The 27,813-nt window shown below is 26.7% G+C and overlaps 4 protein-coding genes across 16 annotated transcripts in view; 2 read left to right on the top strand and 2 right to left on the bottom strand.

The window, feature by feature from the left end:
- Positions 1–5,012, top strand: part of LOC111690323 (GTPase-activating protein skywalker) — a 70,267-nt gene extending 65,255 nt beyond the window's left edge. For 2 of the 13 annotated variants that reach the window (XM_023452792.2, XM_046945237.1), the window contains 6 exons: positions 69–240; positions 1,174–1,203; positions 1,911–1,997; positions 3,634–3,792; positions 4,197–4,417; positions 4,485–5,012. In XM_023452792.2, the coding sequence (XP_023308560.1) occupies positions 69–240; positions 1,174–1,203; positions 1,911–1,997; positions 3,634–3,792; positions 4,197–4,417; positions 4,485–4,626 (811 nt within the window). In that variant the 3' untranslated portion in view covers positions 4,627–5,012. Of the gene's footprint in view, positions 1–68; positions 241–1,170; positions 1,204–1,910; positions 1,998–3,009; positions 3,067–3,633; positions 3,793–4,196; positions 4,418–4,484 lie in introns of all 13 variants that reach the window. The other 11 variants (XM_046945238.1, XM_046945236.1, XM_046945242.1 and 8 more) reach the window with 8 other exon arrangements.
- A 4,302-nt stretch (positions 5,013–9,314) lies between these two features.
- Positions 9,315–11,250, top strand: LOC111690347 (rho guanine nucleotide exchange factor 25-like). The gene is made up of 6 exons (XM_023452817.2): positions 9,315–9,840; positions 9,906–10,022; positions 10,085–10,274; positions 10,493–10,630; positions 10,700–10,939; positions 11,005–11,250. The coding sequence occupies exons 1-6, from the start codon at positions 9,710–9,712 to the stop codon at positions 11,224–11,226; spliced, it is 1,038 nt and encodes a 345-aa protein (XP_023308585.2). The 5' UTR covers positions 9,315–9,709; the 3' UTR covers positions 11,227–11,250.
- Positions 11,251–15,188: 3,938 nt separating this feature from the next.
- On the bottom strand, positions 15,189–17,683 carry LOC111690353. Its single transcript, XM_023452823.2, has 3 exons — positions 16,850–17,683; positions 16,610–16,783; positions 15,189–15,571 (listed from the first exon to the last, which is right to left on the bottom strand). The coding sequence occupies exons 1-3, from the start codon at positions 16,914–16,916 to the stop codon at positions 15,342–15,344; spliced, it is 471 nt and encodes a 156-aa protein (XP_023308591.2). The 5' UTR covers positions 16,917–17,683; the 3' UTR covers positions 15,189–15,341.
- A 4,316-nt stretch (positions 17,684–21,999) lies between these two features.
- LOC111690337 lies at positions 22,000–27,065 on the bottom strand. The gene is made up of 3 exons (XM_023452807.2): positions 26,827–27,065; positions 26,520–26,696; positions 22,000–23,834 (listed from the first exon to the last, which is right to left on the bottom strand). The coding sequence occupies exons 1-3, from the start codon at positions 26,882–26,884 to the stop codon at positions 23,626–23,628; spliced, it is 444 nt and encodes a 147-aa protein (XP_023308575.1). The 5' UTR covers positions 26,885–27,065; the 3' UTR covers positions 22,000–23,625.
- Positions 27,066–27,813: the final 748 nt, after the last annotated feature.

Genomic DNA, 27,813 nt, shown 5'->3' with positions numbered 1-27,813 from the left:
GTCTACATTTAACTTATATAAATTCTTTATAAATGTTATTTATAATTTTATTTTTTTTTTCTTTTTAGTTCCACATATATTTCTAGAATATTTTTAAAGACTGAAATGCTATTAAAAAGCCGTTCCGTTTTGAATAGCGGTAATAAACAATTAGTTAAATCGCGTTCCAGCGATAATCTACCAACAAGTCAATCACAAGTCAATATACAAATGATGTCACACACATTAACCATTAGAGAGGTGAGTTTTATTTTTTCAATTTGCTTTAAATAATATTTTTGGATTAAGTTTTATAGTTGGAAATAGGTTTATTGTTAAGGGTTAGTTTATTTTTTATAATTCAAAAACCAACAGCTCAATGTTTAAGATTTAGGAACAAATTTAATAAAAATATAAATCTTTTTATATCCTTCATCTTCGTGAGAAGGTTATACATAAATGGTGTAAGTTTGTTTTCAACAAACACAGGGAAAGATATACAAAATCGTTAAATCGATCTATGTATTCATAAGATCGATAGGGTAAAGTGTTTAAGTAAAGTCTATATTGAAAATATTGTGCTGTTGATTTTCTTTATAGAAATTTATTGATACATATATGTAATGCTCAATTTTAGGATTTTACAAAATTTAAAATTTTTCTAAAAACAATCTCGATTTTAGGTTAAATTTTCAATATTTGTTTTTCTCTTTAAAACATTTAAATCATTATTAAAACATTTCCTTACATTTAAGCTTAAACTTATTATAAGTAGCTTTAGCTTAGTAGTTTTTATTAGTTTTTAATTTTTTATTTTTCAAAAAATTCTTTATAATTTAAGTAACTAACAAACACAATTCTTTTAATAATAAAAAAAAACTAAATAAAATATTTTAAGTTTGTAGTAGTTTGTAAATAAAACTATTTGTTTATTTTGATATAATTTTGTAGTTTTATAAAAACCTATTGCGCTCACCAAAATTTAACTTTTTTTACTTTTTTCTTCTTTTTCTTTTTTTAAATCACTTGAATTATCATATTTAAATTCAAAATATAATTCAATTCAATTAACTTCATAATGTTACATATCGTATCGAATCAAATTTAATAAACTTTCTTTGTCGTAACCATTGTAATGATTGAATCTGTTTATATATAAATAAAAAAATGAAACAACAAATTTTGATATAGAAGGCACACCACACCGAAACTTGTCGGAACTTGGTAATGAAAAATGAAATGGCTTGTTGTTTTTAAATTCCTTTTCTTATTGTTTATTTTACTTTTTACATTTGTTTTGTATTTCTATTACTTTTTTGTTTCTTATTCTTTGTTGAATTTGTATGTTTTACTAACAAAATTTTATCGAAACAAATTGCTTTTTTTTCTATTTGTATGTGAATTCCCCTCTTAAGCCAACATTTTCATTTGCTGTGTAAAACCATGTTTTATTTTATTATTTTTTTTTTAATAATTTAATTTCTTTAAAAACAAACTGAAAACATTCGAGATTGTTTATATATTATTTTATACATACAAAACAAAATAAAAAAATAATAATCTTTTAAACATTTTTGTAATAAATTTAATTTAATATAAAAAATATCTTTTACAATTTTTGTTCTCTTTTTTATAAAAATATTTTTTAATGCTGCCTCAACATTGAAATAAACGCTAAAATATTTACTTAAAAACAAAAAAAAAAAAATGGCAAATATTTCTTTTGTAAACGCTAAACATGCCTTGGGTGTCAAATATCTACAAATCTTCTTGCTTGGGCGTTTAATTAATTTAAATATTTTCTTTTAATTTTCTAAAACTCTTTAAAATATTTCTTTTTTCTTTGCAAATTGGTTTTCTTCTTAACAACATTTTCTACCTTTTTTTTTGTTTTATTTAAAACAAATTTTTTGTTTTTGTTAAAAATAAAGGGTGAAAAATCCCCTGGCCATAGAGCCATAGCCATGGGTGTTTATCCCATACACAATTTAAAGTCTACCGTTTGTCAAAATGAGGATGTAAGTGTGAATTTTTGGTGTTGTTGTATTCTATTTTAAATAATTGTCTGAACATATATATATTGATGTAATTTTTTTGTGAATTTATTATTTTTTCCGCAATTTTATTGTTAGTATTTCTAAAGGAAATTTTTATTTTTCTTTTTCGTTTACATAATAAAGTAAATGTAAAAATATGTTTTAGTTCTTTACTTTTAGTTTTATGCAGCACATAAAAACACTCTAAAGAAACATTTACACAATACATTTAAATTTAAATATTTACTTGGCAGGCAGTTTGACAGTTTACAATAATTAAATACAATAAACAGTTTCAAAGAATTGTTTTAAACAACTCAAACTCAATAAACAGAATATTTTAGTTTTTTAAATTAAGAAAAAGTTTTTAGAAAAAAGTATTTTTAAAGTTAAAAAATCTTAAAATCTTAACCCCCGTATTCATAAATATATTAATCTTTTATTCATGGTTTATTAAGCACCATTTTCATACAATTACTATAATTAACCACCAATAACTTTATTAAGCGTTTATAAATACAGGGGTAAAAGTAATTTATAGCTTTCTAGAAAAATATTTCAATTTTAACAAAATTTTTTCTAAATTATTTTTACTAAAATTTAAACTTCGACTAGAAATTTAGTTAATAAAAGTGATAAGTTTATATATATAATTAAGCTGGTCCCAAAACAAAAGTTGCTGATGTTTCTAACTAAAATTAAAGTTTATTTAATTCTTACCTTACGTTTCTTGAAAAGTATGTACTTGTAACATTACTCGATGAGCTGGATCAAACATAGAAAATGTTTTTTTTAATTTTAGTTGGAAATATCAGTAACTTTTATTTTGCGGCCATTATTAGATAAATAGTGTTTTCTAAGTTTTTGTAAAATTGTTTTCAAATCCATTGTTATCCCCTTAATGTTGCCCCTTTTAACAAATAGAATTGAACGTTTCCTTCTTGCTATCAAATCAAATAAGAATTATAAAATTATTGGTTTTTATTTTCTTTAGAATTTGAATACAATGGATGTAAAAAAATTAATAAAAACCATAAAAGAGAGATTTAATGTAAGCGGATTTTATTTAAAAAAAAAAAATGTGTTAATTTTTCAATTTTTTTAATAGGAGTTCAAAAGTTTGTAGAATCTCCTGTTTTCCTTATTTCCTTTAATATCCTAAATTAAACAAAATCAAAAAGTAACAATCATTACACTTAAAAACCCAAAAATACACTTGACATACCCCCTCATACTTTAAAAAAAGAAACAGCTGGAATTTTCAAATATCAAAATGCTACAATTACAATATTTTACAACTCTGGACAAACGAACAAGACTGCTGACATTAGTTAACAAAAAATTAAAACTTCCAGCTTTTTTTTACCAAGAAAAGTTTATTTTTTTAACTGATGCAACTTTTTATTAAAAAAAGTTGTTTACTTAACTTTTTTTCTTTCTTTTAAACTTTTAATTTTATATTAATATGTTGTAGTTTTTTATTATTAATAATTTTTAATAGCATGTTTTTTTAACTGTTGTTATTTCTTTTATTTATTTATTTTTTGAGTTGTGAGTTATTTTTTATTAACTTTTAATATTTGTATTTTAATAAATTTTTTATTTTTCTGTAATTTAGCTTTTCACATTGTGGTCTTGGCTTCCAGTTAGAATAACAATGTATCAGCCTGTATTGTTATATACCACCGAGGAACATGGCTGCTCTTTAACCACATTTTATGTTCGAGTGGAACAACATGAACCCACTTTAATGATGATTAAAACTTGTAATAATGAGGTGAGTTTATCTTGGAAAAAAATGTTTTTGAATAGACTAGACTAGACTATAGAGTAGACTATAGACTAGACTATAGACTAGACTATAGACTAGACTATAGACTAGACTATAGACTAGACTATAGACTAGACTATAGACTAGACTATAGACTAGACTATAGACTAGACTATAGACTAGACTATAGACTAGACTATAGACTAGACTATAGACTAGACTATAGACTAGACTATAGACTAGACTATAGACTAGACTATAGACTAGACAATAGACTAAACTAAAGACTAAACTATAGATTAGACTGTAGACTAGACTATAATTTTATTTTGTCTGGACAATAGGCTAGACTATAGGTTATACTAAAATATACATATTTTAATAAAACACACAATTTCTTTCTTTTCTAGGTATTTGGTGCCTACTGTTCGTCCCGTTGGTTTGAGCGCAACATAAAAGATGACAAAGGCCAAAGGCAAGCCTACTTTGGTACAGGAGAAACTTTCCTATTCTCTCTATATCCGGAACGAGCTAAATATCCCTGGGTGGGTATTGACAATGACAAAGATTTGGGACATTCATCTGAGCTATTCATGGCAGCCGATTCAAAAATGATAACCATAGGAGGAGGGTAAGTTTGTAACAAACAAACAAAAATGTCTTAAAACAACTTTTAATTATAATATTTTTTCTTGCAGAGAGGGTCAAGCCATTTGGATGGATGAGAATATACGCTTTGGCAAAACTGACAGCTGTAAAACCTTTAATAATCCACCTCTCTGTCCTTCGGGTGATTTTGAAATACGAGTTTTAGAAGTCTATGGTTTTGTGGGAGTTTAAAAAATCGTTTATATATTATTATTATTTTCCAAAGGACTTAAACGTTGAAATAAACGTTTGTTATGTGTTAAAAATTACAAGGCTTTTTAGTAGAGCTTATTAGGAGTCTTCGTGAAAGGCCTTTCTTCTCTATCTCCCCGCCGATTATATATGAAACAATATGTCTTCTATTACTTTATAATAATTTTCTCCTGCTTAAAAAACAGATATGTATGTAAAAGGAATTTGCTTTGTTTGTAAAGGTTTCCCTTCTTACTTACCTACCAGCTATTCTTGCATAAATTTGTATTTCTTTTCAACAACATTAGCATTAACTTATTGTTTGTTTTCTTTTAAAACAATGAAAAAGAAAATTGTTAAGAATTTTTTAAACCAAATTTTAGAAATTAAAGAAAAAAAATAATAAATATGTTTAAAGATAAAAAAAAGCTAGAAGCTTGTTCTTGTGAGAAATATTTACATATTAATAATATTAATAACATCTACATAAATAAAAGTAATAAAATAATTAAATAGTAATTCATTTAAACATACACATATTTACATAGCAGTCACATCTATAATGTTATGTGAAATTAAACAAAATATAAATGAATTAAAGCAAAGGTAGATAAATAAATTAAATCATAATACTCTATTAAAAGTTTTGAAAATGTACAAAATTTGTTTTGAGGCAAAAGGAAAACTTTAAATTAAAGAAATAACAAACGAATTTTTTTGTTCAAGTTTAAAAGAAAAGTTGTTTATTGAAATTGGGAACTTTATTTAAAGTAAGAACATTTTCTTTAAATAATTTGAATTTTTTTATATAATTTAAAAAATCTACTTTGTTGTCTACTTAAATTTTAATTTTTTTTTCAGAATAAACTTTTGCCTACATTTTCATCAAATCGTTTTATTTATCATCAAGCCTTTCAAATTACCACAAACATTGTGTTAGTTTTTTCCAAAAAAAAAAAAAAAAAAAAAAAACGTAAAATCATTATTAAATTACAAAAGAAAAAGTTGTTTGAAAATTATATAATTATGTTTTATTTTTATTATAATTTTAGTTTTTGTTTTGTTATAAACTTTATATATACATATATTTCTTGTTAATTATTAATATCTACCATTTTTTGTTTGTTTATATATTTAGTTATTATTATTTTTTTGTAATCAAAAAAACCTATGGACTGATTTCATTAATTTTTAAAAAATTTATTTAAAAGAAGAAAAAACAAAATGCGTTGTAAAAAATATCATGAGTATAAAAAAAAAGAATAATCCAAATAACACGATAATTCATAACTTTGTATATATATTTACTTTTTTGTTATTATTATATATGTATATTATTATATTATTTAAAAATTTATTAAATAATTTTTTTTTATATTTGTTTATTAACAAATTTCTAATGTTATAATCAAACGAAAAGAAAATAAAAATACATAAAATGAATTCATTTAAATTACTATTATATTATTATATTATACAACAGAAAAAGAATAATAACAAGAAAAAAACATTTGGCTCAATTATTTAGAGCTTTTCATTATTAAGTTTTATATATAAAACAATATAATTAATAAATATAATTAAAAAAAAAAAAATAAATGAAATAAACAAATAATAATTTCAAAACAGTTTTATTTTAGCAGTCTTTTTTACTGGTTTAATTTAGCAATTTTTTTTTTTGTTTTAAAAATAAGTTAAGAGACTGTAAAGAATAATAACTGGACTTTGTTTTAAACAAAAACTGTATTTCTTTAATAATTTTGTCTTACGGCATGTTTTGTTTATTAAAAAAATCAAATAATTTGTCATGAATGTTTAACATAAACTTTTCAAAATCATTTAACAAATCGTATGTAACTGTTAATTGTTGTAATGGAAAATAATAAGATTTTCAAAGTATAAAAGAAAATACATAAAACATTTACTTTATTAGATTTAAATTAAATATGAAATATTATTAAATTAATATTAAAAAAAATATATATATAAATGTGTTAAATTTTAATAATTATAATGAGACAAATAGATGAAAAATATATGCATATGATGGCATTATGATGACATCTTTTAAAATAAACATTTAACAAGTTTACATTTTTATTTATTCTTATTTTTATTATTCAAACATTCAGAAAGGATTTTAAAATTTAAAAATATTTAAATGTTTTTATTGTTTGTCAATAAAATCGCAATTTTTTGCTAAGACATTTACTTTGATGCAATACATTATATTCAGCAATAAAATCGATTTTGAATTTATTGGTTGTTAGGGCAGTTTGTGATCCATATGTAGTATAACTTTTTACAAATCGGAACACAAACACAAGAGGTTCAAATTGAAAAACTAAAATACTAAATTTTACACATGTGAAATACATACATGTATTTCATTCAAATCGTTTAAATATTAGTTATTTATTTCCCTTTTTATTAGTTATTAATTTCCCTTTTAGTATTTTGAAATTAATATGAGATAAAAACAGATCGAACCCATAAGATTTTAAAATCTCACTAAAACGCAAAATATTTCATTAAATTGTTGTTGATAATTAATAATTCTACAGTGCTCTACTGTCAATTTATTTTCAAAACTTTTAAAAATGTATAAACTAAATCCTTTTTGGAAGTCTAATATATTTTTGATTAAATTTTTTTACGAAATTCAAATTGGTTTTTATAAAATAATACATCTACTTTTACATACCGATAATAACTTCTATTTATAATCATTATTAAAATATACTATCTACATAATTATAATAAAATTAATAACTCTCTTAAAGGAAAAAATATGCCATATTTATTATCCATTTACAACGAACATATAATATTAAAAATTAAACAAAAATTAAAAATCTTCAAAATGAATCCAAATTATTTTAAAGACAATAGAGAAACATTCTAAAATTAAATTACTGTGGTCCTTTTTTTCTAAAGGTGCTTTTTAAAAAACTAGGTGAGCCTCTGTAACGACTCACCACCGAGCCATTGTGCTTTCCGTTGCTTAACATCCGAGATGCGAAAACATTACTTCCGTTTACAACTACCCAGATAGGATGGTCTTTGTTGAATTGGCAACAGCACCTAGAGACGTAACTGGTAGACCAAAATACGAGTCCATCAAATAAGCCAAAGACTTTGTTCTTACTCACAGAGAATACACTTTAGTAAATCTGCTATGAATAGAGTTTACTGTGAAGATACCTGGACATGGAAGGAAAATTCAATGCTATCACTTACTTTCATTCATCATTCTTCCCACGAATTTGGGTTTAAAACCCAACCCAACCCAAGAACCTCAACTAAATTACCAGCCAGGACATAGTCCTGCCGGCAACTTTCCACCCGTAGTACCAGATTATATGTTTTTCTCGATCCCATGACAAATCATTTAAAGGAAAGTCCGAGGTGTGAAGTTACATTAACATTTTATAGTCCCGGAAGATTAGAGGTACTGGTAGCACCGGAATTGCAATGACACTAAGATGGAGTCTTTCATTATGGTATCATGCCCTGAGAAGTTGAGACCAATGATTATATTTCATTGTTGTTACCTATGACCTTTTTTTCGTGGATAAAGTCTAGAACTATTTGAATTCGATGTTATCAAAAACATGAGTAAGGTTTTTAAATGCGAATATTTATCTATAAGAAATCGGAACACAAGCGAAAAAATTTAATTGTCCAAACACGTTCAAAATAAAAGAATTATTTTGTGGATTTGTTATCCCCGAAACTAGTTTAATAGACCAAATTTAAAGTTGACAAGTGCAAAAACCGTCCTAGATCTAGTTTGTTTGGATTAAATTCTAAAATTTGTCTCTAATTGTTAATATATTTGAGTTTGTTTTGAAGATAACATTAAACACTTAAAATATTTAATTAAATAATCTGCTTAAATAAAAAAAAAACTAAAAAAATTGCACCATTTATACAAATATAAACCAAAATAAAAATTTTTAATTTGTTTTAAAACATTCACAGCTAGTTTGCATTTTGAATTAAAATTTCTTGCGTTTTCAAAATTTGGAATTCAATATTTAATGATTACGGTAGTAGCTACGTTTTTTGTATGTTATTAATTTAGTGCAGATTCAGTCGATTCCGTTTGCCGTATTAAGTTCAAAGAATTATATTTTTAAAGCAGAAACAATTTAGAACTCAAATCAAAACTAGACAACTTATTCTAAAAGATTTCAATCTTTTTTTTTTATTTTATTACAAAAGATGTGTTTTTATTTTATTAGAAAAGATGTGTTTTTATAAATACTATTTGAAAATAATAAAAATTAAGATTTTTCTAATTTAATAGAATTTTTAAAGGAAATTATTAATAATTAAAATAAAAAAAGCATTACAATCACAATATTAAATGTATATGTAGATTTAATAGAAAAATTAAATTAAAATATAAAAAGAACCATTTTATAAATGTATTCAAATAAAAGATAACTATTTTATAGCAGCATGTTAAATAGAAAAAAATAAACTAAATATTTATTTAAATGTGTCATTATAATTAATTAATATAAACTATTTATATTTAAATAAAATTTTAATAAATGTTAGTTTTTATTGTAAATGTTTAACAAATCAAATAACAATAATAAATTATATATTCAACAATATATTAATATTATTAAAAATTATACTTGCATATAAATGTTTATGGACTTTAAAGATAAATATAGAAATGCCAAAAAAAAAAACATAAAAAATATATTTAAAAAGAAAATATTAAATAATTGAGATTTTACCTATTTTTCATTAAATTGTGGTAAGACAGTCTCGATTTTGGTAAGTTAAACGAAAATCGAAGATATATTATGAAAATTATACCCAATCTTTGTAAAGAGAAATAAAACTTCAAATCTGGCAGCTTTGGTCAGAATATTTTTAATTCGCTCTTTGATTTTTATTATTAAAAGCGTTAATACAATCTTCCTAAAGAATTTGCGGTTAATATTGTTTATATTTAAAATATAAACAGTTTAATACAGTTTTTTTTTTTTTTAAATGTCTCATTTAGTTTACAAACTTCAAGTAATTTACAAGAAAATTTTAATTTGCTTTATCCAGCGCAATGACCGATTTACCACATAGAAATAAATATAAATCCTTTAAGGAATATGCAAAGCATGATATTCCACCAATAGCCGAACTAATAAAAACCGAGGAGACCTATATAGAAACATTGGAAAATGTTGTCTATGGGTAAATTTCTACAAAGAATTTTAAATTGATCAAAACAATTTTAAAGTAATTTTCTCATCTTATAGTTATATGGCTGAGTTTTTTAAAGAAAATAGTGAAATTCCTGCACCAGATGATCTAAAGGATCATGATTGTCAATTGATTTTTGGCAATATAAAGGAAATCTATGAGTGGCACAAACGGTATGTAGGAATAAGTTTTTTTAAAAAAAATCCATTTATATCTTTTTTTATTTATTTTCTAGACACTTCTCAGAAGAATTGAAAAAAAATCAACATTGCGTCCGCAGCTTAAGTAATGTTTTTATTGAAAATGAACATCAGTTTCACATGTATGCAAAGTACATTAATAATAAGCCAATATCAGAATATATAATTAAGAACAATATTCAGTACTTTGATAAAGTCAAAACTTTATTGAATCACAAGCTTACGGTAAGGAAAAAAGCACATAAAACATAATTACAAAGTTCAACAAAATGTTTTTAATCCAGAGTGTACTTAATGATTGATTTGACATACTGAATCAGGGCTCAGTTTCTCTATTACATCATGGTTTTCGAGATATCTAAACCTTTAGATTGACAAAAATCCCTGATGTTATAATAATTTCTAATTCATAAAGAAAAATTCAATTTGAATTCTGCTTACAGATTGAATCATATATGATAGAACCAATGCAAAGAGTGGTTCGCTATAAAATACTTTTGACTGAAATTTTAAAACATCTTAAAAAGAACAAAATGGAGGAGGATTTAGACAGTTTACATGAAGCCTTAACTGTGATAGAAGTAAGCAATTATAAAAGATTTTTAACAAACAATATTCTATTCATAATTTTATGTATGAATTTCTTTTAGAAATCTTGCAATGAAGCCGATGAATTCATGATACTTAATGGTATACAGAATTTCGACGGTATTATATCGGATCAAGGAAAACTTTTACATCGTGGTTATTTACTGTGCAATTATGATGGTAAAAAACGTAAATCATACGTTTTTTTATTTAAGCGCCTTATTTTATTTACGAAAAAACCAGAAACTAAAGGAAATCGAAGATATTCAATTGACACGTATAATACTTGTCTTCAAATACCGGTAATTTTATAAAATGCACACATTTTTTTAATTTTGACAGTTTTAATATTTTTAATTAATAATAGATGAATAAGCTGGAACTTAAAGAGTTGACAAATAGTAAATTTTTTCTTCAATTAATGGATCCAAATGTTCCCAATTGTAAAGTTATTTGTGAGGGAGAAACAAAGGAGGAATATAAAGAATGGTTACAGGCGATCAAAAAACAATTGTCTTTACAAAAGAATTTAATTCATGACTTAGTGCATCCAACTGCTGAAGATGAAGACGAAAGAGAAGTCCTGTAATAGAAGCAATTTACAATATTCTTGTATAAACCCAGTTAACAATTTACATGTGTATATCAAAATCGTCACCATTTTGTGAAAACAATCGTATATGATATCAGTACTTGTTCTTAATTTTTTGAGTCTATTTCGTTTCCTGGAAATGCACCAATGTCTATTTAATTTATTATTTCACTTATTGTTAAAATGTTGAAAAAATCGTTCACTAATACATATTTATTAATAATAAAGTTCGAAGGTAATGGCAAAAACCCTTTGTAAGATGGAAAATTATTACATTTTAAATTATAATTATGGCCATTATAACTCCTTGACGAATTACCACAAACAAAATTTTTTAATAGTAATTTTTATACAGTATAAGGACCTCTTCAGAAATTGACCACTAAGTGCCGGTTCATACAGGGAAACTTTTGATTTTGTGTGTGAGAGAAAGACGTGGTTGATATTTCTTTCACACAAACAAATCTAAAGTTTCTCAAAAAAAGTTTCCTTGTGTGAACCGGCACTAATAGTATAAAAGCAAAGAAATATGTATGTAATTATAAAACAAATGAAATTAATGTATGAAGTTAAAATTTATTTTGTATATATGGACCTGTACCTGTATGGATAATTCCATTGTCTAATGGCTATTCATTTCACTAATTTATGGATGTCCTTTTTTTAGTAGTGTTTTGAGTAATATATTGACTAAAACAGCAAGTTGTTGTGTCTGGAGATCTTGATAGGCAATTAATAGATTTGAATCCTATTACCCCACAACTACACTTAGACAAACTTTTAAGTTCATTATCATGCTGAAAATACCATATAGAGAGAAAAAATGAAGGATATGGAAGTTTATCATGCTGGTTAAATACAAATATATTTGTATTATTTTACTTCCTGTAACGTTTTATATAATTGTATACCTAGTAAAACTCGTCACTTTCAAGCGTTTTTTAACATGATAATAATAAAAAACCTTTGCAAAAATAGATCTAAGAGTAGTTGTCGGGAAAAAGGACTAAAATTAACTAATTGCCCTCAAAATCTCCAGATTAAAATACTTAGAGAAGCTTTTACGCATTTTTAAGCACACAGTTTCAACTCGACTTTTTAAAAAACATAACACATTGAGAAAGTCTTAAAATCGGAGTGGTAATCATTACCAACTTCATTTGTACGAAGAACAAAAAGTTGCTCAAACAAGTATTTATTATCTCCATATATAAAATATATGGATTTATTGAAGGATTTTATCAATTTGTTTTAAAAAGTACTTAAAATTACCCCATACAATCATCACTTACTTTTATCTAAGTTCTGTTGTTATTTTTTGTAGGCCAAACATAGCATCAAACAAGTGCATATTTACTGTTGTTGTTTAACACTATTACCATTGTTAAGCATTTTATTTGAATCCCACCTCACCCCCTTTCAACACTACTTTACAACATTCTCTTTACTCTTTCACTTCATTCACACTCAGTTTTAGCGGAATTTTTGCAACGTTCGGTCGTGTTTTATGTATAAATCTGTTTGTTTCTTAAAATTTATATTTTTTCCGGAGAAAAACTTAAAATTATTTAGTGAAATTATGAAAAAAGTCTTACTTAATATGTGTAGAAAAGTTATTTAATAAGAAAATAGTTAATAAGTCGTCAAATTGCAGGAAAAAAGTGTTAATAAAAAGCCGGTCGTTTGTTTTTCTTTTAAACGCTAATATTCAACCAAACCACTAATACTCGACATTCTCTGTACTCTTGTTCTTATTCAATTCATTCACATTCAGTTTTAGCGGAATTTTTGCATCGTTCGGTTGTATTTTGTGTATAAATCTTTTTGTTTCTAAAAATTTATCGTTTTCCCGGAGGAAAACATAAAATTATTTAGTAAAATTACGAAAAAAGCCTTACTTAATGTGTGTAGAAAAGTTATTGCATAAAAAAATGGCTAATTAGTTGTGAAATTGTAGGAAAAAAGTGTTTAGAAAAAAATGAAATGCCGGTCGGCCTTTTCTTTTGTTATTTTTTGCTTATACATATTTAGAAGTTTTGTTTGTTGTTGTTGTTAATACCAACAATGCCATGTAAATTTATGTGGTGTCAACAAGTGTTTATTTGTTTGTGTGTTTTTTTTCTGTATTTGGGCAAAGTCACAAAGAAAGAAAAGGTATGTGTATTTTTGTTTTTGTATACATAAGAGAATCTTTTTAAATAAAGAGAAACGTAAATTTATCACTAAAGAGTTATTTGCATTTGGGAATATTATTGACGTTATGACATTTAGAGTCTAAATGTCATAACGTCTAAATTTTAGACGTTATTTCTTTAGTTTATTTGATAAAAAAATCTTAAACTTACATAGGTACATATAAAGATTTTTATAAATTAACGTAAAAATTACATAAAATTGTACAAAATTATTTACCTATCATGTTTATATTTAAATACCTATATATATGTACATTAATGACGTATGTACAGTTGTGTTCAAAATAATAGGAGTGAAAATTTGAAAATTTTTAATATAAATTTTTTAGGGAAAGATTTACATTTTTAATTAAATATTTTTATAATTTATTTATTTAACTTCTTCTCTAATTTTTATAACCGTTATTTTGAATGTTGAAGAAATTTATATAAAAAAATATAATTTTTTTTAATTTATATACAAAATCTATTATTCAAAATAATAGGAGTATTCGATTTAAGTTCAACTATTTTTAAAATAAAAACAAAAACGAAAGCACTTTCATCTAAAATCTTAGTAATTAATGTGTGTCAGTACAACATCAGTCATTTTTGTAAAGATTTAATTTAGAATTTGGGTATATGCACCTCCGGAACTTGATGTCCTTCCGACAACGGTTTTGAGGGGTTTGATGGCACATGTCGTGGCCGATTATCAACAAATATACAGTAATTTATTCAGAAAGCCTTAAAGGATGTTATACGCGAGGTCTTTTAACGTTTTGATTTAGAATCAGTAAGTCGAAAACCTTGTAATGGCCTACTTCTTATGGAATGAGCTTCCACCAATTTAGAATCAAAAATATTTTTATACGACAACACCGCCTTTTTTTAAATTTGTTTATTGGGAATATGAGAGCATATCTTGGACTAATATGTGTACCTACAACTTTTGGGTTTCACTATATGCTTTATGGTCTGAAATCAATTTTTTTTAAAAGATTTGTTTATAAATTAATCTGAACGATCTGAATATTGATCACGATGTTTAATAACTACGATTTGGCTTAGTTTCACTAGTTTGAGGCGCCCTAATGGGATTAATTTAAAAAAATGATAAGCGCTTATGGGAAGCTGTTATAATTTTTGAATGAAATGTTTATTTTTTATGAGAGATTTTTAAATATCTGACTTCCTAAAGTATTCAAAAATTCTTCTAATGAAATTACCATGAGAATTTTCATGTTTTGTTCGCGATATTTTTATAATTTTCAAGATATTTGAAGAGATTTCATTTTCGTCAATTCTGACATTATCTTTCAGGATTTTAAAGGAAATAATTGTGAACTGACTTTAATATCATCTAAATATAACAGTTTTATATCATATTTTAAATATTTACTACGAATAAAGAAAATAATCTAACATAGGTAAGATAATATACAGTACTCCTATTTTTTTGAACAGTCTTAATCTAGGATATGAATTTCGAAAAAAGTTAATAACAAAAAAAAAAAAAAAACAAATGAACCTATTTACAAAATGACATTTGTTTTATATTTTAAACACTTAACAAATAAATATCGTGAAAAAATATTTGATTTCTTTAAATCTTTCCTTTTTAAATTAAGCTGCACAATTATTTTTCTGTCTCACTCCAATTTTTTTGAACACAGCTGTATGTATTAAATGTATACAAACTTTTAAATGAGTGGGTGTTGTTCCGATTGCTGATGTTTTCCAAACTGTTGACATTTTCTCAAAAAAAAAGAAACAATTAATATGTAAAGGAAAATTTTAGATTTGTTTCTATTTATTAAAATAACAAGAATTAGTTTAAAGTTTAAACATTTCAACTACACACTATAAACAATATTGGAAATGGTTACATACTAAGAGTATTAGATTTCACTTTAAAAGGATTTCTTATGAATTATTCTAATTTAAAATCTTTGCCATTATAACAAATATAAATATTGATAAATATTTTAATAAATAATTAGACACAACCTTGTTGCTCCAAGCTTTATTGCAAAAATTCTCATTGTCACAGACAAAACATTGTACATCTTGAAAATCCATCATAGATGGATCCATGCGACAACCAATTTCAGTGTCATTGACATCGCCAAAATAACAGCTGCGTACGTATTTTAGAACTTTATATTCTATAAAAAAAAAACAAAATAAATTAATAGAATAAAAGAAAACTTAAGTGAAATGGTTGTTGACATTAAAATTTAAATTGTTTATTTTATCTCGTGTTTATTATATTTTTTGGCAAAAGTTTTCATTGTAAACGTAATCTAATTTCTAATACTAGATATATTTTTATTTTAGTTGATTAAAATTTTTCTTTGGTATTTGTCCTATATATAGTTTATTTGTTTAGTAATATTATAAATTTATTTTTTATTGCTGTTAAAATACTATCAATGAATTAATTACACTGTGCCAGTCACACATTTGAAGCACAAATTCGACCGACTGTGCTCTATTTACCTGCCACTTCTATACACCAAGCAAAAGCTTTGGAAAAATAATGATATCAACTAGGATTTGAACCACAAGTTTTTTTTAAACAATGTCATCGATAACGACTAATCATTAATAGGTAATGTATAAAATAACTACATAGATTACTCATTACCAACATTTGAAGGCATTTTGCTGGGTATGTATGGGTTGTGGTCTCGGTAAGCTGTTTATCCTTTAGTTTGGAGGCACATTATACGATAAGCGTCACGAAATGTTAATTTAAAATATATTTTTAAAATTAATATTCACCAGTCTGGAAAACTACAAGTCTTAATTATTAAAAAATCCTTAGCATACATTTAGGCTTGCGTACATTTAATTTGTATTTACATGTTATTTTGTTTGCGTGCAAACAATTACGATATTACATTTGTAATCTTGATTTGTAAAAAATTATGATAATTTTAAGATTTTAATTTTTTAATTAAATGCTGTTTAAAACTTATCACAAATTAGATTTTTTACAATTTCCTGCTCTTATAAACATTTTGCCAAAAAAGCTAAAATTATTCTTATATTAAAAATAACAATATTGAAATATTAAAACACCCACGTAATGACCAATTTAATTATCTTTAAATGACATGTGTTCTATGTCTTCTATTGATGCAATAAATGAAAGAAATGAAAAAAAATATTTGTTGAAATTTTTGTATTAGCTCGCTTACCTTTATAGATCTTTTTCATACAAGCTGTTGCATTCAAATATTCCAAATCATTTGAAAGATAACGTGGTGGGGCCACATGATCGCAATCGATCTTAAAATACTCCTCCATGTTAAAGTCTTCGCCACAATTGGTTTCCGATACCGATTCACAATTGTAACATTGTATGGCGGAAGCTGGTTTAAGTATTCAAAATTGTTGTTTTCTCAAATTTAGTTTCAAGTAAGATTTAACAAACCCACCTGTGATTATGGAGGTTGAAAGTAATGTTATTATTACCACAAATGTGTGCGTTTCGAATGCAGTCATAGCGATGCTCAGTTGTTTTTTTTATAATTTTTTGTATTTGTTTTATTTTTCTGTTGTATTTTTATAAAAAGTCCATTAATTTTTTTTGTTCTTGCTCTACTTTAGCTTTTCCTGCTTGTTTTTTAAAATTTCCACTTATATTTTTCTTTGTAATTTAAAATTTTTGTTTTGTTTTTTGTTGTTGGTTTCTATTTTCATAAATATCAATTACGTTTGAATTGTATAAACATTAAATTTTTCATTATTGCTACAAACTTGAATATGAATATTTTGAAGCAAACATTTATCCATTCACACAAACTTTTCGTTTTTGGTATTTCAGAATATTTATTTTATATTTTTCTTTTATTTCAAAATAAACTAAACTGCTGCTGACTAATAATAATACTTGTATTGCGGTTTTTTAAATTCTTTCATTCTCTAAATTTGTTTTTAAAATTAAATTATTTCTTTAGACGTTCTTTTCACTTTCGTGCTCAATTTTGTACTGAAAATATGCTGAAAATAAATTTTCCAAATTTTCCTCTTTTAAACAAATGTATATCTATTTTACTTTCTGTATTTCAAAACTATTTTGGAGCGCTAAATGGCGTAAGGTGCCAAATATAATCAAAGCGACAAGCGATAAACTACAAGATTCCAAAAAATTACAGTCTTTGGCTGTCTTTCTCTAAATTGCTTAGAAAACATCGTATATATTTTTATAAATTTTTCATTTTGTGATCATTCGCCTGTCGTTATAATTATAAAAACTTCTCCTCCTACAAGAGTTCAAATCAGAAAAAAGTCTCTTTTTATTTGATTATACAAATGTAAATTATTTTCATTTTGGCGCTCCTTTAAATTCTATAAAAGAAAAAGCAAATTTAAGAGAGAATGAGTAGAGAAAAATTATAAACTGTTTAAATTAGAATTTTCACACAAGTTTTTTTTCTTTTTTTTTTAGCAGTTTATATCCCTCTTAAATGTGGATATTGTGTATTTTCTGTTCATCGTCGGTCGCATTGTCTAGCTGGCAAATATTTTATGTTTTATTTAATTACTTTTATTGGTCAGCCTGTTCGCTTAATTACTTTGTTTCTGGGAGTGTCTGGACGAAAGTATTCTAAATTCAAGGTTTATATTTTTTATGTGTATGAAAAGTTCACTTATGTAGTATGTACACACATACAGTGTGCGATTTAGTTATAGAGACATCGAGACATAAATTATAAGAGTTTGATCGATTTGTTCCTCTAATGATTTATATATGTATATAATCATATACGAATGTATTTACTTTAAAACAAAACAACTTTTGTAAGTAGTTATTTAAGTAATTATTTGTAAGCGAGTGCGATAAATACTTGCTTCCAATGTCATTACCATTGTAAAATAAAGAATTAAAATAATGGGCTGTTTTAATATATACTTATAATTATTTACTTTGTTATACCTGTATATTAATTTGTTGTAGTTTTTCTTTTTATTTGCATAACTTAGGGATTTATTACAATATATAATGATTTCATAATAATTCCCTTAAGAATGATTTTATTTGTAAACGCTTTTACAAGTTTTATTGTAGTAAAATATTCGGTATGACAAACAACAAATTACGGAAACTTTTTAAAATTTTAATTAACCGTTCGAATAAAAACTTAAGCGTTTATAGTGGAAAGGTTTTATAAAACATCTTTAATTCGAAAGATATATTTTGAAGATAATTAAAATGGGTGATACAACTGAACTTCCCGAATAGCACCTTTAAGATCATATTTTTTTTTGAATTTCGAGAAAAGGCGACAAACCTAAGTTTTATACTTGCCCTGCACAATTTTAAAACATTTTTAAAAAATTAATTCTTCTCTTAAAAAAGAGAATTTGGCAATGAAATATAAAATAACTGCATTTTATGTAAACCTTGATTCGTCCATCAAATTTTATAAGGATCGGTCACCATTTTCATCAAATGTGTTAAATGCTTCATTATAGAAAACAAATTACATTTGAATCTCTTAACTGGTGTATTGTATAATATTGTGTTCCACTATGTAAAACATCGAAAGATTTCCTAAAGGTAATGTTTGTTTGGTATTGAAAATACACATTATCGGTCCACGTCTTCACATGACCCCAATACAAGTGGCCCTGCAAAAAACATCTATGACAGTCTTAACTTTTTAAAATGTGATTATTGCAATGAAATTCGACATAAATAACTCTTGTAGCAGTACACATTTATTAATCATTATTTTATTATTATATTTAATCATTATTTTATTATTTAAAACTATTTTTGAATTTAACGTCTAATTTTAAATACATACATACATTTTTATCAACACTTTAGTTTAAACACGACTCTGTATAAATTTATATCCAAATTTGAATGTAACGCTTTGTTTAAAATGCACCACTGTATGAGGACACATCATATTTAAATTTAACGCATTGTTTGAAATGCACCTCTGTATGAAAACATATTGATATTTGAACTTAACGTTTATTTCTACATACAACACTATGTTTATTTTGTATACTATTATAAGACAACTCTGTGTATTGATATTATACCATTACAACAACCATGCTTGAAAATGGTATAAAAGCAGCGACATTGCTGTGTAAAAGTTAAGTAGCATTCTGACTTTCAACAAGCAAAGAACATTGTCCAGACTTTATTGTACCGGACGTGTGCTTTCAATTGAAAAAAGATAAAACCTACTAGTTTATTTTTAAAGTGAATAAATATCGTTTTATTTTAAATCCGATTTGTGTTTTTGATGACAACATACAATCTTCGGAATAAGATTGTCTCATTGGCGCCCAACTCAGTGGCCTCGAAAAATTTAAAAGCCGAGGAAGAATTGAAGAAGGCCAACGCCGAGGCCGATCATATTGTGGTAACGTCGTCAAAAGCAGCTGAAATTAGCGACAACACGGTTTTCGTTGAAAACGAAGCCGGCAGAAGATCGTATAGAAGTGGCAGTGAAGCGGTTTGCGTAATAAACGAAGACGACCATACCACAGGTGAAAACGTAAACGCAGTCAGCATGGCAACATTTTCTGCAGAACAATTTCAGCAAATACTAGCAGCTATGGGTGGTAACAGCAGAGGCGGTTCGTTTACCCAGTGTACAGCGCGCTATAAGGGGCAGCGAGACCCCGCTGCTGTAGAGGAATTTTTGGCTGCCATCAGTGTGTTTAAAGATATCGAGAAAATTTCTGATAGAGATGCATTACGTGGAATGCCCCTACTGTTTGAGGACTATGCAGCCTCGTGGTGGATTGGTGTCAAAGACACAGTGACCAGTTTTGAGGATGCGAAAGCTCTCATTCGAATAACATTTTCGCCACCAATACCAGATTGGCGTATTTTTTCCAACATTTTTGAGCTAAAACAGCAAAAAAGTGAGCCTACGGACAGCTTTATTTGCAAAAAGAGACTCCTGCTGTCCCAATTAAAAGTGCCTGTATCGGAGGAAGTTCAGCTTAATATGATATATGGTCTTCTAAGTATGACAATTCGTGAGCGTGTTCGCCGTGAGAATGTAAGAACATTCAGCGAGCTCATTGCTGCAAGCAGAGAGGCCGAAATATTTGTAACAGAATCTTGCCCAGCAACAAGTAACATGAACATAAAAGAGGAAAATGTTTCTAGCAGCCGTTGTTGTTTTTGCCGCATGAAGGGCCACAATATTGAAAGCTGTTTAAAAAAGAAAAAACGTGATGAGCAACTAGCCATACAACAAGTAGAGGAGCAGCAACAAAGACAAGTAAGTCAACCGAACAACACTTTGCTAAGAAAACCAACGTTTTCTTGTTATGGATGTGGTGCTCCTGGAGTGTATCGGGCCAATTGTCCTACGTGCAGCAACCACTCAAAGGAAAGCCCACAATACTTGGCATTTAATTCGCTGTCATCTACCATTATTGGTCACGCATTGCCAACAACTCATATAGAAATTTTTGGTTTAAAAGGGGAAGCAGTTTTCGATTCTGGAGCAAAAACGAGCATAGCCAGCCTCAACCTAAAGAAGATCTTAACTAAAAACGGTTGTGTGTTCCAGGACGTTCATGCGGAGGTTACGTTAGCCAACGGTTCCAGTACCACAGGAAAGGTTATGCACACCATTTGTGACGTGGTAATTGGCGGTAGAATTCGTAAAATACGACTTGTCTATCTTCCAAACTCCGATAAAAGCCGAACCTTGCTTGGAGCGGACTTTTTGGAACAGGCTGGAATAGTCCTGAATATGGCGCAAAGATGCTGGTACTTTGAGGATGATCCAAAAGCCAAATTTTTGTTTAAAAATCCTATGGAAGTTGGTATTTTTAGCATGGACCTCAAGAGTGACGAGTGTTCTCCATGCAGTAAAGCTATGAACGAGGTTTCGAAGTTCATCAGTTTTGTTGAGGACAAGAAGAAAATTTCACCCTTATCGAACACACCTAAATGTTCGAATGATTATTCACCTCACTCTATCCAGAGTATATTTCGGGACGCAATACCTGTTGGAGAGAGAACTCCAGGTGAGATATCTTCACTATTTGGTCCCCCAATTAAAGCCAGGAAATCCGAACAAGATGCATACTTGGCTGAAGTCTTTTTGCCCTTATACTCATTGGATATCCGCCTTTTAAAAGATTCCGATGATATAGGGCTGACAGACAAGAAGCACGAGGACTTAGACAAACTTCTGATGTCCCACATTCCCAGTTGTAACGCTCTTGGGACAGTTTTGCTCCAGGGGGAGGGTACAGAGGATCACCAACATGTTTCACACCCACTGGAAATTGATTCCAAAGTTTTGGCTGCAAACTATGGGTTTAGCAACTACAAATACGTGCCAAAAATAGATAGTCCTTACATCGTAATGGACAGAATAGGAGCAACTACATCTATAATTACTCATGGAGACGACATAACTATACCATTGGATACTTATCACGCATCAGATGAAGCCATAACGCCAGTACAGATGAATAGACGAAGAGGACGCCCACCAAGAATCTAGCTGCTGCCTCACCGGGACGTTATCGGCATCAGAGGGGGAGTCTGTAGCAGTACACATTTATTAATCATTATTTTATTATTATATTTAATCATTATTTTATTATTTAAAACTATTTTTGAATTTAACGTCTAATTTTAAATACATACATACATTTTTATCAACACTTTAGTTTAAACACGACTCTGTATAAATTTATATCCAAATTTGAATGTAACGCTTTGTTTAAAATGCACCACTGTATGAGGACACATCATATTTAAATTTAACGCATTGTTTGAAATGCACCTCTGTATGAAAACATATTGATATTTGAACTTAACGTTTATTTCTACATACAACACTATGTTTATTTTGTATACTATTATAAGACAACTCTGTGTATTGATATTATACCATTACAACAACCATGCTTGAAAATGGTATAAAAGCAGCGACATTGCTGTGTAAAAGTTAAGTAGCATTCTGACTTTCAACAAGCAAAGAACATTGTCCAGACTTTATTGTACCGGACGTGTGCTTTCAATTGAAAAAAGATAAAACCTACTAGTTTATTTTTAAAGTGAATAAATATCGTTTTATTTTAAATCCGATTTGTGTTTTTGATGACAACATACAATCTTCGGAATAAGATTGTCTCACTCTCTTATAAGCCAAATTCTCTCTACCAAATTGTATGTAGATCGGCTCATAATTGACCCTTCCTTCCTATATAAGATCCCGTTTAGAATATGACTTTAACGCTCATTACTGGCTTAAAAATACAAGTGTAGCTATTAAATTATATTTAGGCTCTATTCCAAATATCAATGGGTGGGTGTATAAGATTTGGATGTAACAATCTTACTTGGTTAAAATCTTACCAAAAAGGTTAAAATAAAAAACTTTTTGGTTATTATATATTTCTATAAAAAGTTCTAACAATGACCAATGAATGATCTTTAATTACTAAATCTAGGTTGTATAGGGATGCTAATACAGTAAATCCGGATTCCATAAATGCTCGGATTGTTAGGAATTATCCCTGTATCTCAATTTTCTTTGAGCGTGTGATTTTAAAATCAAAAAATAAATACGGGTAAACATTCCTTATCATATTTATAATTATTATATTAGAAGCTTTAAGTCAAAGGAGTACATACATATAAACCACAAAATTAACATTTAGTTTTAGTATAAAATAGCTTAAAAATAAAAAGTTTTATTTTAGATAATTTAATTAGTCAAGACATAATCCATTTTATGTCTAACAGATCTAAACTTGTGTACTGTTAATTTTAAATTATTCTTTTTTCAATTCAATTGAAATGATGATAATTGACAGTAAAAAGGCATTAGCAACATGCTACAATTAAAAAGTCAAAGGCCGAATTTTAAATTTTTGTTTGTTAATACTTTCACAAATAACACGAATACAATCTAAATTAATTTAAATCATATGACTAATTTAAAGAAATTATACAGGAGAAAAACTTTTTTTGGTTTAAATAATTTGTATTTCATATTATTGCTTATAAAAAAATCATAATATTTTTTGTATTTTTCTTCATAATGAAGCTTAAACATTACATCCATAATTAATTAAAACATAAATACTTACAAAAAATAATAAAATAAAAAATACATATTTTGCAAGATCTCTATAGATCTAAAGAAATTACTCAAGGCTTAGAAAGGCTGATTTACTTGTATCATTTAGTAGAGTTTTAGACTTAAGAGAATATACGAGCCAAGGCAAAGAAAGCCAAAATGGTAAAAGCAATGGGTGCCATTGTTGAGGAACCATTACACAAATCACCCGAGCAAACATCACATGACAGTTGTTTAACAAAAGGCAATGAAGGATCAGCTGAACAGCCACCTTGGGTATTGGAAATATCGCCAAAGTAACAAGAGCGCACAATTTGTGGATGACCGCTTACTGTAAAGAAAAAAACATTTTTTTTGAAAATAAATAAAAATGTATAAATTATGTAAATAATAAATAATTAAATAAATTAAATAATAATTAATAAGTAATTTATTAATTTAAATAGTTGTAATTAACCATTTTTTATATACAAAAAGTTTATATTTATTTGAAAAGTTATACAACTGTCAAAAAGTAAAAATAATAGATGGGAAAAATATAAAGTTCAGTGTCAATTGTTTAGAATACAAAACAAAATTTCACAAGCAGTTGATTATTACTTTTCAAGTTTGTTTTTTAACAATAATGCAATTTTTACAACCGCAAGTATCAACAAATAAAAGATTTTAACGTGACTAAATATTTTTAGTAAATTTTTTAAAGATTCCAATAACTAATAAAAAATTTTCTATTAATTCAAAATTCTTAATTTTTAGAAAACTTCCTAAAAATTCTAATTTTTATTAATTTTTAAAGAATTTTATAATATTTTTTGTTATTGGTTATACTGTTTGACATCATTTATACAATTAATCCATTATTAAATAGCAATGTATTAGAAACAAGAAAAAAATTAAATTTATATGCACGACTGCGTGAGAGCGGTAAACGAGTTGAATTATGAATTTCATTGATATAAAAATTATAATCTAAAAGTTATTGCGCATCTGATAAACGAATTTTAAAACTAGTTAAGCTGTTGTTGTTTTAAATAATTAAATTTATTTAATAAATCTAAGTTTACAAACTTAGAAGTATGACAGAAAATGTGTCATCTACAGTGGGTAGTGGGTAGTGGTTACGAATGTGCTTAGATTCACTTTCTTTCTTGATTCAACTATACATACATACATAAAATCTTGCACATACTTATTTCTTGGTCCAAGGTTTATTATTTCGCATAGATCTCTTACAACCGTATTCCTCAAATAGGGCATGTAAACTCAATTTTCTGGTATTTCTAAATCGACAGAACCTATTTTGTATAATTCTTAATGTTATTGCTGCTTTTCGTAAAGATTGGGCTTTGTTTCAGCCATTCGTAGTCCCCATACATAGTTTCCTTCAGAAAATATCTTAAAGATCAATAATTTACTTATAAATACTAGTAGCACGATAAAAAAAGCATAATCCCTTATTTATCTTTGCCGCCATATAATCCCTCTTTCAGAAAAACATTTTTTTATTGTCATCAAATTGTTAAAATATCATGGCAAATAACAACTTAAATGCTTTATTATTTAAAATAATTCACATTTTTACACATTATTTATTAGTCGGTTAAGTACATTCTTAATTGTTTATTTATACTTATTTAAAGATATATCTATCTATATGGGTACACTTTAAAAGGTCTAACGGTATACGAAACTATTTTCAGTTTACAGCCTACACTGTTAACCATTTTTAGACTTCTATATTATACAGTGAAAATATAATAAAAAATTACGATAAGTTTTAAAAATTAGTCATACTTTATATAAACATCTGGTTATCTCAGAAGTAATGATAATGAAAGTAAAGGAAATACATATTTGTTAAAAACATATGTATATATATTTACTTGATAATTGTTTTTATTAATATACTATATGTATTTGCAAAAGTAAGATGTATGAACAAGAGTTAAAATAAATTTAAATTTAAAAATTATCTTTATCCCCGTTGACCCGAATGTATTTATTTTAAATAATAATCTGTTGGAAATATTTAGCAATAATTTAATTCAATTGCATTCCAATATAAGAAATAATTTCATTAATCAGATATTCCACTGAATGCAGAAAATATACCACAGAAAGTTTTTGTTTCTATTAGACGGAGAGATATGTTTCTAAAATAAAAATCTTATAAACAAGGACAATTTTGCGGAAATTTTGTCCCTATTTTTTGTGTGGCTCCTGTTCGTGTTTGGGCTATATCATCTTTGAATCTTATAAGCATTCCAAAATATATGTCTGTGGGGCAACGATCATTATTACGATTTATACATTTTTTACATCACACCCTTATGAAACTTTCGGTGGGAAGTTTGAATATATTAAATTAAATATATATTTTTTCGTCGACCAAATTGAAACTTTATTAGAGAAATATTTTTCAATGATTTCCATAAAAAGTGTGTAGTGACATTTTTTTTTCATTTTAATCAGTTAGTCACTATTATTTGCTTCATTTTCACCAAATTTGGGAGTGACTATTAGCCAATTTTATAACCAATTAATTTAAATATAAAAATATCAAATGAATATGACTAAAATGTTCTAAAATCAGGTAATTTTCTCGTAAAAACAAAATTAAACAATTTGTAGTCATTAATGCGATTATAACACCATATCACAGAGATTTTTTAAATAAATATTTACAACGCAATAATTTATTAAAGCGACTTGTCATGGTAATTACTTTAATCCACAAAAAACACGCACCCCTTACTTAAACATCCCCGACCGACCCAACAAATCACATTCCCAAAATGACATCATCTTTACCTTAAGAGCAAAACATACTAACTCGAGTTAATACACCTTTTTGGATACAAATCATAAACATGAGCTCAATCATAATAGAAAACAACTCGTTACTTTAATGTTTTTAAAACAAACAAAAAAAACCAGTTCACATTTCATAACTCTCATGATAAGTGAGTTAGTTGTATTTTGAAATAAAGTTAATTGTTTTTTTTTTTAAACTTACCGGCTTCTAAGGTTTTCTTCATGCATCCAGTAGCATTGCGCACTGGTAGGAAATTGGCCAAGAAACGGGGTGGACTAATGCGAGCACAATCGAATTTGAAAGCATCGTCAGCTTCGAAATGTTCACCACATTTTGGATTCGACAAAGATTCGCACTGGTAACAATGGATGGCAAAAGCTGTAAAGAAAATAGAAAAAAATGATATCAGACATATGTATATACTTAGAATAATAGAAAATTCAAATATTTTGCGTCCACTTTTAAAAATATATTTATTATATTTTTGTTATTAAACATTACTACATACCCGAACAGGCCAAAGTTGCCATGATTGCAACAGCCAATAAATATTTCATAGATGACATGATTTTTATTTTAGTTTTGATTTTTTTTGCTGTGTGTGTTTATTATTTAAATCCAAAAGAACTGCAGTGTTTTTATTTTAATTTCGAAATTGTTTTCAAAATTAAATTCACTTTTATTTTTTTTTAGTTATCTGTGATGAGTTCCACCAACGACCAACGATCTTCACCTACTAACCAAATCTAAATGTTTTGTTGTTTCTTAAACTCTGTCAAATGTTTTCTTCGCATCATTAAACATTTTACTCGTTTGTTACTCTTTTGAATTTTTGTTTAAAAATCCTCAACACACAGTAAGTTTTAAGGGGAACCGGATTAAAATTACTCAAAATCTTAACTCATCGCATTGAGAGTATTTTTAATGGGGCGGGGGGTGTTGCTGGTTGAGTGTTGTGTTGTAAAGTAAATTGTAAATAGTGTGGTTGGTTTTCTTGTTTCTTGTGTTTGTTGACAGCATTCATTTGTTTATTAGAAAAAACTGTCGGTTTTATTTAATGACATCATAATTGTATATATAAAGTGGTGTGTTAATGATCCAATAGGAAATTTATTAAAAATTTTAACTTTGTAAAGCTATATATACACGATTGCCAGATCTAACAATGTGTAAGAAAATTTTTAAAAAAAAATGTCTAAAAACCGTGTCAATTTACAATTTTTGTCTTGCAACATTGTCAGAAATGTTTTTTCTGACAACATTTAAAAACAAAAAAAATCTGTCAACGTTGTAAGATATGACAAACGTATATCACAGTTTTAACACATATTGTTTCCCTATTGCTATTATAGGGTAAAAATCTGTCATTTATCCTCACTTTGAACTAAGTTGGAACAAAGTGTCGAATTTTGTACCATGAATGCATTATTTGCGGGTACCTATTGAAATCGAACTTCAATTTTACCATCTAATTATTACTGACGATGAAAAATTT

Source organism: Lucilia cuprina, chromosome 2 (genome assembly GCF_022045245.1).
Source record: "Lucilia cuprina isolate Lc7/37 chromosome 2, ASM2204524v1, whole genome shotgun sequence".
Classification (NCBI taxonomy): Eukaryota; Metazoa; Arthropoda; class Insecta; order Diptera; family Calliphoridae; genus Lucilia; species Lucilia cuprina.
The sequence above is the reverse complement of the archived record's forward strand: the minus strand, read 5'-3'. Positions and strand labels throughout refer to the sequence as shown.